General features: G+C 37.2%; 1 protein-coding gene across 1 annotated transcript; it reads right to left on the reverse strand.

The window, feature by feature from the left end:
- Nucleotides 1–211: 211 nt before the first annotated feature.
- Nucleotides 212–12,687, reverse strand: LOC122559640 (V-type proton ATPase subunit E 1-like). The gene is made up of 9 exons (XM_043709447.1): nt 12,353–12,687; nt 9,613–9,678; nt 7,218–7,327; nt 6,876–6,942; nt 4,798–4,887; nt 4,109–4,177; nt 2,134–2,228; nt 1,330–1,417; nt 212–785 (listed from the first exon to the last, which is right to left on the reverse strand). The coding sequence occupies exons 1-9, from the start codon at nt 12,383–12,385 to the stop codon at nt 723–725; spliced, it is 681 nt and encodes a 226-aa protein (XP_043565382.1). The 5' UTR covers nt 12,386–12,687; the 3' UTR covers nt 212–722.
- Between the last annotated feature and the right edge of the window lie 33 nt (nt 12,688–12,720).

The following is a 12,720-nucleotide window of genomic DNA, read 5'->3' on the forward strand; positions in this document are numbered from 1 at the left end:
GAACATACTGTAAAAGGTGGAGAAATTCAAAGACATATCACTAAAGAATGCAAATGTCAAAAAGGCAAAAGCATACACTGAACGCCAACTTAAAGCATTTACAGGTATGTCATTATTCTTTTAATGCCCAAGGTTACCATTACCATAACATATAGATTAAAATTAACATTGCGTAAAGTTAAAAACATTTAAATTGAAAACATAAATCAAATTTAGTTATTTCATGATTGCAAAGATACAAGATCCAGCAAAAGATGTTTATTTCAGAACCATATATACACATACAGTACCTGAAAACACAATGCAATTAAATAGTACAGGACTGACTTATCAGCAACACTAGAATTAATATTTTCTTTATATTTCACTTGTTCTATATTTTGGGAAATCACCTGTGTGCTGCAATGATTGATACTTGTGCTACAAAAAAAAACCTAAAGCTTTGATCACATTTGGGAAGAAAAATGTTTATACAAAAAAAAAAAAACCCAACTGACTTGAACAATCTGGAGTTCCTCAATAAGCCCAGTGATCTCCCAATGCCTTTGGCAATTTCCCTTAGTTATATACAGAAACAACCAAATGAAATTAGTTTCAAACATAGTTTAGATACAACACCACAGAACAGCAAGTACAATGGATTTTTTTTTTAAATTATGTCTGTAACTTTTACATCTTTTTATTATAGTGTGTTAGGATACAATAGGTCTAAAGCACAGAATTTAGTCCAAGAACTTCCGGTTTTGATTGGGACCAAACAAAGCCACTCTGATCTTTGGCATCATCTGAAAGACAGACGAAACATTAGCTTTAGTAGTTGTTATCTCATTACAACAGAAATACAAAACCAGCACAGATCTTCGAAAGTGCCATCAGAAATAAGTTGCTCAGTGGCAATTCAGTCAAACCAGGAATTCAGCAAGCTTACATTCCCTATTCCTTTACATTTATTATCCAATAAGCAGTCTTGTTTCAATCAAAGTGTTAAGAAATCTCAGAACTTCAGGATCATATACAAACTCAATTTGAGTCAGTGAAAGTGTTACTTGTTTGACTGAAGTAGAAACTCTGGCTGCCTTTGTTTCAGATCAGGGAATGAGGGTCGTTGTGTTTCACTTCAATTTTAAGAGATACATGTTGACAGGGAACAAGCTATTTTGTGTGGTTTACCACAGATTGTTAGTCTACTGAACCAAAAAGGCACTCAAAAATGACAATTTTGTAAATACTACACAAAAGGGAAGAACGAGATCAACAACTTGTTTCAATTGCATATTGTATTACCAAACTAAACACTTAAATTTCAGAACTTCACGACACTTTCCTTACCTGCTGTGCAATGAGGTCCAACCTACTCTCCAAGGTATTGGAAACTTTTATTTTTCCTGTACAATCATACATTTCAACACCTCCAGCACTGTGAAGAGAAAAGAAACAATTCATGAATGGTTCCAGCAAGATCAACTTTCCCTGCAGTTCATAACGAGTCAGTGAGCAAAAGCAGAAGGTACATGTCCATATAATGATTTACATCTGTGACAGGCATCAATTAGCCCAACATCTGTTATCAGGAAATTACTGCAGTCTTTAAGGATAAAAAAAATTACAAAAATCATAAGGCTTTTCTGGTTTAAAGAAGCATGCTCAGTACTTCACACATGACTACATTCTAACTGGATATTAGACTTTCAGCTGTTGGTACATCAACCTTGCTGTACAAGTAGAAATAGGCTGACCACGTTTAGCAATGGAGTACTCTGCTGCTGAGCAGCATCTCATCTGAAAGCCCAAATGATATTCAAGTGTAGGAATACAACTTGTATCTTGCCAATTCAAGATTATGAATCCAACAGGTTAAAATGGCCGACATTGGGCAGCTGAACTTATGATAATTTATAAAGACAGACTTGAAATTTTGGGAATTATATGAATCTACTTCAAAACGTGAAAATAGATGTCTGGAATATTAATGTGTTAGATTATCAGAACTGCCAGTGGATTGAAATCACAAGGTTAGACTAACTCACATTTTTGTTAACTCAATGATTCACTTAAAAATACTACCCTCAAAATGGAAAGAAGTGAACTGAACCCAAGTGTCTCCAAAACAAAAAAAAAGCTGTAGATGCTTACATGTCTTCAGGCAGAAAATTTTCCTGGTCAATGTGAACATCAATATCTTTATTTACACTGTTCTTGTAAATGGGAACATTCTTGTTGATGGAGGCCTATTAGGAATTTAAAAGGTGAAGATACAGAAACAGATTTATGGCATTGTTCATGGTCAGAGGAAATAATGTTCTAAAGTTGAGGTAACATTACATACAGCTTCTTCATTACAGTCAGACATGATTACACAAATTGTTTCATGACATGACAAAATATTGAACATTGGAAGTTATAATGGGCTAGATTTTGCTGAATAGCAAGAGTCCCCTCTGATTGACAAAAGTAGCCCTGGAAAATCTTGCAATCTCCGGTGTGGTTTACCTCATCCCATAAGCAATTTAAAAGCTGGCATTAAATGACTAATGTTGCATGCAGCATCAGCAATACCAACAAGCAGGAGAGGAATCAATCATGTTCAAGTATTCACACAACTTCCTGGTTTGCTAAAACTACCAAATCCATTCAATTGGAGTTTGGCAATTTAACATGATAGAAAAATAAATGATCACTTCCAATTTGATCCAAAACTTGGAAAATGTTTAATGGAAGAGAAATTTAATAATTCCCAATACCTATTTATCCAAGTCCAAATCCATTTACTGTGTTTAGCCGTAATTACTAAGATAGTATGTTGTACTTGTCATTCGACAAAGTATGATTTTCTTAGGGTGCTTACATCAAGAACAAATGTCAAATTGAAAGTTTTCAGTAAATCACACCTCCAAGCCTCTACAATACACACCATGCGAGCACCTAAGACTAACTGCTAACAATTACAGGATTTCATGTTATTTTACACATGGATTTCTGAAGGAGTTAAGTTTCAGAGTAATAATAACCATTCAGCATTTATTAACATCACAGAAAAAGCCAGAATATTAAAAAAAACCACCCAGAAGTGTTTTATGCATTAAAAGGTTAATTTTAAAATATGAAATGTCATTATACAAGAATATAATCCTACCTACAATATCTGAAGGCTTTTAAAATGAACTTCCAAAGCAAAAAGGTACTCGTTTAATCACTGCTTGAGCAGCAGTTAAAGTGAGTGAACACATTCTAAGTTTTGCTGTACAAATGCTTTATAGTTTGTATAATGGTCCATTTGATAAAAACAGTTCCTTATTTATCAAAGTATTATTAGAGATTCAATATGCAAAAATTTCACCATGAACAACAGTCTAATTGATAAATTTAGTCAGATTACTTTCTTAACTGCTTTCAAGGAGAGAGGAAGAAATGAAGCTTAAAAAAGCATGCGATATGCACATTAGAAATTTATTTTGAATCAAGAGACAAGAGGAGAAACATGTACAAGGCCTTCTAAAACCAAAAAGGTATGATCACCCATCACATCATCCAGTGAATCAGAAGTTAACATACATCGAGATACTCAGCCTCTCAGAATTTTAACAGTGGAATGGCAAATTTAAAAAGAATTCTAGGTCATGGTGAATCTTGCTGTCAAACATTCTAAAAGAGAGTCTTTTGAGGGATTGACGCGGGGAGAGAGAGGAAAAAAAAGGAACATTCTACATCAAAAATAGACTAGTTACTAAGAAAATATTTTATTCTGTTGTAAAACAAAGTTATATCCAATATTCTGTACTCAGAGGAGCTGTTCAGTCATGTGGCCACTACAGCAGCACATTTGAATTAAGGGACCATACTAACCAATTCCCATTTTCAGAGTGGCAAACCCATACTTCGTACTCTTTAGCTTTGCCATTTTTCAGCCAAGTGAGGCTGAGTGGACAATAAGCTAATCTTTCTTTTTAACTCTGGCCATTGCATGCCCTGTGTGCACACCCACCTTCACTTCATACAACAGGTATGATTCTAAGTGGGATATTAGGAAAAAATACTTGCACAAAACCATTCCAAGTTCACATAAAAAAAATAAATTTGGAACGGTAGTCTGGAACTAAAAATCCATTACCTTAACTACAGCAGTGTCTTGCTTGCGACATCGAATAATCACCATAGGTTCCAGCAGTTGGTAAAAGCCCTAAAGGGGAGAAAGAAAAAGGATTGACCCACAATGTCGTTAGGGAGAGCATTAAAAGAGGTTTAATCAGCCACAGTGAAGGAACAGCCATATATTTCCAATTCAATGTGGTGAATGGCTTGGAGGGGAACCTGAAATATGGTGTGATTCCCATTTTTCTGCTGCCCGTCTCTTTCTAGATGGAAATGGTCATGGGTTTGCAAGATGCTGGCTGAGGATTTTTTTAACCTGCTTTTTTATTTAATCATTTAATTGTACTTGGTCTGTAGCCTACCGTGCCATGGCCTTTTAAGTACAAGGCAAGTCACGACATTAATAAGGCTTTTAACAAGTTCTACAACTTTTGACTGGCAACTTGTTTCTGCCTTCTAAGAAACTTGTTTTGCCAACTGACAATTTCACAAAGGATATGGCAAACTCACACTGGGCAAAGTGTGAAACAATCAGCACCCTGCCCATTTCCTACCTCAACAAGAGCATCCAAGGGAAGAAGAAGGTTTCAACATGGAATCTAGTATCAATACTAACCAATATCTACATGGGAGTGGGAACTGTACATTCACTGCAGTTGAGATCAGAAACAGTCATTCAGCATATTTACAATATTATCTCTACCTTACCTGCAGTATCAGTCCATCCAGAAGTGTTTGGTATCTTGTAGGATCTTTTGCCCCTCTGCCTAGTCTCTGCCTAGCTTCATTCAACAGATCCTGGAAACAAAGTAAAATCACTAAATACAAAGATCAAGTCATGCTGGAGAACAAGCAACAACTGACAGCCCACAGATATCACAAATAGGTAATAAAATGATGCAGACTCCTAAGTCCACTCATTTTTAATCCAGTACCCCTACCCCACCCCAATCTCTTACGGATGGGGCATCGATTCTTTGTTTTTTAAAAGGAAAAATAATGTTCACTTTTATTAAAAAGTGATTTATTCGGATGGGAAATTAATTCTTCTTCTGAATAAAAATACTCCACTCGTCACAGTTGGCCTGGGAGTAGAGAATATTTTCCCTTTTTCTTTGGTGTTGCTGAACAAAGAGACCTTGGAGTGCAGGTTCATAGCTCCTTGAAAGTGGAGTCACAGGTAGAGAGGATAGTGAAGGAGGAGTTTGGTCTGCTTCCTTTTATTGGTCAGAGTATTGAGTACAGGAGTTGGGAGGTCATGTTGCAGCTGTACAGGACATCAGTTAGGCCACTGTTGGAATATTGTGTGCAATTCTGGTCTCCTTCCTATTGGAAAGATGTTCAGAAACTTGAAAGGCTTCAGAAAAGACCTATAAGGACGTTGCCAGGGTTGGAGGATTTGAGCTGTATTGAGAGGCTGAACAGGCTGGGGCTGTTTTCACTGGAGCGAAGGCTGAGGGGTGACCTTATACAGGTTTACAAAATTAGGAGGGGAATGGATAGGGTAAATAGACAAAGTCTTTTCCCTGGGGTCACGGAGTCCAGAACTAGAAGGCATAGGTTTAGGGTAAGAGGGGAAAGATATAAAAGAGACCTAAGGGGCAACGTTTTCACGCAGAGGGTGGTACGTGTATGGAATGAGCTGCCAGAGGAAGTGGTGGAGGCTGGACAATTGCAATATTTAAGAGGCATTTGGATGAGTATATGAATAGGAAGGGTTTGGAGGGATATGGGCCAGGTGCTGGCAGGTGGGACTAGATTGGGTTGGGATATCTGGTCGTCGTAGACGGGTTGGACTGAAGGGTCTGTTTCCATGCTATACATCTGACTCTATAAATGGATAGGAACCCTGTGTTATGATCACAATTATTCTGTCCTAAGAACTCAAACAGGAGCAGTAATAGACCTTACACCCTTTTGAACCATCTCCACAATTAGATAAGTTCAGAAAAGATCAACAGATCTCATGTTATCCTCATCCACCTTAGCAAACAATCGTACATCAATTTCAAATCTTCAAAATATTCTATATCACAGCATTCACTTTTTTTGGGTAGAGAATCCCAAAGATACTCAATCCTTCAAGAAATTTCTCCTTGTTGCAGTATTTTATTGAAAAAAATTCTTATTTACATGTGTGCCACTGACTTTTGCTGGAATAGTTGTTCAGTGAACATCAGCGAACCCAAGCAGAAACCCAATTCAAACTTTGGTTACTGATTGATTGCCAAAAGAAACTTTCACTATTTCACTTTCCATAGTTCAAAACCAAGGGAAATCAGTACACCAAATCTGTTGCACCAAATCAGTACAAAGGAAGAACTGAAATTGGGACTCTCCAAACCATAGTTTGGTTAAAAATAAATAATGCTGTCATTAAATTTATTCTCATGGAGTATGCCTGGATGAGGAAAGGCAAGATGATCAGCATGCACAAAAATTTGCCACTATCTACATTCAGGTAGCACAAAACATTACTTTCCGTTCAATGGATAGTTGATACACCAGAGTAATTTTAGCAAGAGGTAATCATAGGTTAATCTGAAACCTGCATGAAAACTAGCCATCAACAAACAAGGAAAAGGCTTAATCAGGACCATAAAGTCACACTGTGCTTTATGATTAACAGGCAATTCAAACAGTATTGCTGTGATAAACTAAGTTACTAAAAGGTATGAATATATATTCATACTTTACAGGCAGGAAAAATTGCAAGCATGCTTTTTCCAGAACATAAGCTACCAAGGCACAGTATTTTAGTCCATTTAAGATCTTAGCAAACTCACCGAAATGAGATCATCTCTGGCTTTGAGGACCTTCAATCTAGCCTGGTTCTGCAAGTTAGACATTTGACTGAAAGTAAACAAAAAAAGTCAGTTCAAGTGAAGAAAGATTTCAGTACGCCCAACGCTAAGAACCTAAACAAGCTGCATATAGTGGAATATTCAGTTTGTAGATAAATGAACATATTTTCAGAAATCAAAAATGGTTCTATTTTAAATTTCACACAAAAAACGACAATTTCTACACTTAAATAACCAGAACAAATCTTGTTATAAACGAAGAAGCATTACAAGTAAAATTTGAAAATGACAGACATTTGAAATGTGAATTTACATGCTACTTACATTTTCTTCTGCTGCTCAATTTGCTTTTCCTTCTTTTCATAATATTCCATGATCTTTAACCTCTGTGTCTGTACAAGGCGGCCCTTTTCAATGTTAAACTCCTCTTCTGCCTGAAAACCAACACATTGACTTTCAATGACTCCAGCATCAAATGAACACAAGAAAATAGGACTGATTTTATAGATTCACAAACAAGCTTGCAGAGTTTGCTCTGTGCACCTTAAACAATGCTACTCATGAACTGCACATTAAAATAGTTAGTATTTACATAATAAGTTTTCTGTCAAAGAACTAATTGCAGCAACCTCTTCACAGGTAGAAAATGTTACTCAACTAAAATGAGTTTAAATGGTTTCCATCTTTGAGGAGAAAGTGAGGTCTGCAGATGCTGGAGATCAGAGCTGAAAATGTGTTGCTGGAAAAGCGCAAGTCAGGCAGCATCCAGGGAACAGGAGAATCAACGTTTCGGGCATAAGCCTTTCTTCAGGAATGAGGAAAGTGTGTCCAGCAGGCTAAGATAAAAGGTAGGGAGGAGGGACTTGGAGGAGGGACTTGGGGGAGAAACGTTGATTCTCCTGTTCCCTGGATGCTGCCTGACCTGCTGCGCTTTTCCAGCAACACATTTTCAGCTTTAAATGGTTTCCACCCTATATAGAAAAATAGCCCAATTAAAGTGAGGCGGTCTGTACTTTCAGTAAGAGAAATGTAAAGTTGCAGCACAAACCTCCAACAGTTTAAATGCAACACAATGATGTGATGCAGAACTACACCAGCAGGAATTGTCTATAGATCCGTAGAAATTGATTAACCTCAGCAGAAATGTTCTAAAAGATCCTAGGCAAATGAGGGTCCCATATTCAGATTACAATCCATATTCTTGTTGGAACTCTCCAGTAGGCACTTGTCAGAAGACTATTCACTTTTGTTTCTTCAAATTAGGAATTGCCAGGAGTTATAGATCTGTCTGATTCATCTCTGCTCTTGGAGAAGAAAACCCCTGTAACTTTGACAGGGCCATTTGCTTTTGGCCAGTCACAATGCAAATTCAAGCTATAAAATTAAGCTATAAAATTCAGACATTACAGTTTAATCTCTTACATTAATATTTTATTTTACTGCCTCCACATAGAGAATGGTGTTATTAACATCACAGTGCAAAGTACTCGTAGTCCTATTGGAATACAGAGCTGCTCTTCGATAAGAAACAGATGACTCGTGATGGTTTAACCTGAGGGCCGCACTAGCGGGGAGGTTGCAAAGAGTCCTTCATGGCAATCTCAGCCAATGTAGGAATTGGACCCATGCAGCTGACACCATTTTACTGCAATCCAGCCAACTGAGCAAACTGACCTCCACATCATAATATACATGATTCACTGAATGTTATAGCTACCAACAATGCCAGCATTTATTGCACACTCCCTAAATTACCTTACAAATAAAGAAGAGGTTTTGGGCTGCTGAACTGAAGTAGCCTGCTGAACCATTGCAGAGGGTCATTCAGGTCAACCATGATATTGCACTACTGCAGTGAAAATCAAGTAAACAAGCCAAGAACTGAAGGCTTGCACCCTAAAAGGATATTAGTGAATCAGCCTACTTTTATAGCAATCCAATGACATGGTAAACTTTTAATTAAAGCAAACTCAAATTTTCTAGAATAATGTGAATTCACACTGGTTTTATTAGTCTAATTTTCACCTTACTAGTTCATATGCACTATAACAGTTGTACAGTATTGTAAATTCATTGCTATATGATGACAGTTGCTTAGTGGAGCCATGCAAAGCAGCAACAGAAGACAGATTGCATATCTTCCATTGCGTGTATATCTGGAGGTATATCACTAATTCACATTCCTTATTTGGACCATCTTATAGTTGTGCTGCATGAAGCTTTTTCGGTTTCAGTTCTCATTCTTTGGCAAATTAATCAGGCTTTGAACACTAATAAGGAATGGTAGAGAAGAAATGTGGAGCCATGAGGCACAAAACAAAAAACTGTCTAGTTTACTTATTGCGGTGAATTCTCAGAATACTCAGCATCAACTAAGAAATATACTAACCTTACTGAATTTATTAACTAGGATCAACCACCAGTGAAGATAGCAAGTAACTGATAAAAATAGAAGTACTGTACTTAAATTTTGTTTTTCGTCTGTGGGAATGCAGTGGAGACATGTAGCAAACTTCAGATTGTTCTATAGCACTTATTTAGCAACTACATTTATAACGAAATGTAGACTGGGCGATTACCAAATGGGAATAATGAGATAGACTAAAATATCAATTCTGTGGTAAAATTTAAGTATTGCAGAATTTTACGTCTGACAGACTCTTGTACACACATTTGCAAACAAGAAATGTGAAAATGATAATTTTTTTAAAATAGTCACCTTTGCATCTATTTCTTCTGCTTTCTCATTGGCCTCTTGCTCAATGAAGGCCATCATGTGTTTGATCTGAAGAACAAAAAGAAAACAGTTGCATAGATCTCATTTCCAGTCATATTTTGAATGAGCTTTTATGATGGATATGTTCCTTGGTTTAGCATCAGTTGGCACTTCTACTTTGATCTCTACCCACCCATTACAAGTTCCAGTTCACTAAAATATACTGTACATTATTCTTAAAGTGAAAATCCATCTAGTAATGAACTGACAAGTTTACTAAATGTATTACAGATAGATGGACATTAGTGTTTTTGCCTGGTACCAAATCAGGGACCTCCTGCATGTTGGATGAATTTGATAACTACATAAAATGGTTTTCAGTAGAGGATAAATTTGTAATTGTGAATATATTCGATTTTCTAAAAATGTCCAAAGTAACACTGATATCCTCATGCTAATCCTCTAGTATAAATATTCTAGTTTATCAAAAAGTCCTTTGCCTCTTACGAGGTTATCGATGATCAATGAATGTCTGACCATCTCTGTACCAGTACTGCTTTCAGATTAACTAATTCAGTCAAGATTTAGCCACAAATTTGTTTGTGGGATTCTACAGAACAAAAATGAATTTAAAACTATCAGCAAGTCAATAATTTCCAAGTGGCATTAGCTCAAATGTACAGTAGGATTGAAAGAAATCACTAACCAAGATGTCAAATCAAACTGCACGGAACCGAAGGAAATGCTTGTAAGGAATAATGATATAACCCATATTACACCCACATTTAACCATATGTCTACTGTGAACAGCAAAAAATATATCACAACCATGTTTGCTTGTACAGGCCTCATCACCAGAATCATTATGTTGATAGCTTGCTTGCTACTTAAAGTAGAAAATTCACCATAATGGATCAATAACTTCATCCTGCAAGAAACTAGACAATAGAGAACAAGCAAAAATAAAACTAAGCCTCCTAGATGTGCACAAGGTAATATTGGGAAAGGAAAGGTTCAGGCTTAGTAGTCCCAAGACCAGACAGCCTTTTAACACTGATCACAGCTCACACATAGGCATACTGAAGTGACCTTCATCATTCCTGATGAAGGGCTTTTTCCCGAAATGTCGATCTTCCTGCTCCTCGGATGCTGCCTGACCTGCTGAGCTTTTTCAGCACCACTCTAATCTCCAGCATCTGCAGTACCCATTTCTGCCTACACAGAAGTGACCACTGGGTAATGCACTGGAAGGTGAATGGCATTCATGGAACCAGATTACAATTATTTCTGACCAGAAAAAACAAAATTAGCAAGTAAATAACATGATGAGTTGCAATAAACAGATTCAACAGTGGATTTAAATATGAAGTCTATTACCGACAGAAATTAGGGTGCGTACAGGAATTTCCTATTTATCGCCAAGTTATGTTCTAATTGTATTAACAGCAATTTGTACACAAATGATACTTAAGTAATTGAACTCATCTGACCTGTATTGTCTCATTACTTGTAAAGGCAGTTTAAAAAAGAACCTGTTCTGAATGGCAAAAGAAATCAATAAAAGTATACAGGTTTAAGGTAAATACCATCTTTTTGTTTATAACAATAAAGTTATGAGATCTGGGATGCACTGAAAAAAATGAAGAAAGTAAATTCATCCTCCTTTCTGGAAATGGAGACTATTTTTGCAGGAACCTAGCACGAGTAGCACTGCCTCCCACACTAGAATGGGCAAGATCTCAACTCCTCCTAACCAGGTGGCCCAGCTGAAACCAGATTTCAACAACATAAACGTACAGTTCTGCTTACTGACAACTAGGATCTGGCTAAAGTCAAAATAGAGCTAGGGAAACTAGGTCTAATCAAAGTAAAGTGGGAATATATGCAAAAAAATTTAAAATGTTAATAGAAATAAATGTCTAGTTCAAAATAATTCAGATTTTCCCATTCTAAAGGCTTAAATTAGCCAAAGTGAATGAAAATGGGAAATGGCATTCAACAAGGTTAAACATTCAATCAAGTTAGAAAATAACAGCTTTTTAATTCAATTTAAAGTAAACATTTCAGCTTTGGCTCAACATAAGTCACCATTTTGTGTGGCAAGTTATTCAATTTAAAGGAGACTACAAACAAATGGCAGTGAAATCCTGCAAGTAGACATAAAATGTTTTAACTTTATTCAAAAATACAGAAGGCTCCAGGCTGAATGACGTTGATAGCGAATATGGACATTTTATATAATACTAGTAAGTGCTGTGAATTTAGCAGCATCCAAAGAATAACTATTTTAACATGTTCGTTTAATTTACTGGTACTCGCACACCATAAAGTATCATTGTTACCAGATTAACAAAATTTACAACATTTCTGAAATTGCGTAACACTGTGCATGCAGAAAGTGGAAGTCCATTTGCATGGCAGATCAGAAAAAGGGCAATTCATATTTTAAGTCTTACACACGAATCAGACTAATATGAAAAAGGGTCTCTAACTCCTCCCTTTAACTTCACCGTCCCGCAGGTTAAAAACCAACCATTTGTGGACACAAACGATTTGAGGTTATAACATTCCGTTCGCCTCTTTGCTATTTAGAGACACTGGCCTGCTTTTTTTCCCCGCAAACCCAATGCAATTTTGAGGGGACTAATAATTTAAAACGCAGTATTGTTTTAAGATAATGATTCCCCATTCCCTTTTTCCCGCAGCTCCTGCCAACAGGATTGTCACCAAGACCCTTCCTTACCTGTTTCTGCACATCGGCGTCGCTCAGCGCCATTGTCGTCGCACGTTCGTGTGTCTTCGAGGGAGAAGCAGCAAAAACAAAAATCAAACTCTACAGAGACTAGGTAAGGGGAAAAATCGTAGTAGGTGTTCTGACTCCTCGAAGCTCACTGGGGAGAATCCTCTAATGTTCGTCCCGTTAGATGGATGAAAACTCAGCTGACAGCTGGGCACTGACCGTCAACAGCAAACTCCTACCACTGTACACAGTCACCTGACACAGCGAAGGAGGCGGGGCCGGGAGGTGATCCGCCCATAGTATCACGCGCTCTCTCCGCACCCGGCTCCTGATCACCCGTCACCACACAGTCCATTGAGTGTCTTCTGGCC

The sequence above is a fragment of the Chiloscyllium plagiosum genome, chromosome 19, assembly GCF_004010195.1.
Source record: "Chiloscyllium plagiosum isolate BGI_BamShark_2017 chromosome 19, ASM401019v2, whole genome shotgun sequence".
Lineage (NCBI taxonomy): Eukaryota > Metazoa > Chordata > Chondrichthyes > Orectolobiformes > Hemiscylliidae > Chiloscyllium > Chiloscyllium plagiosum.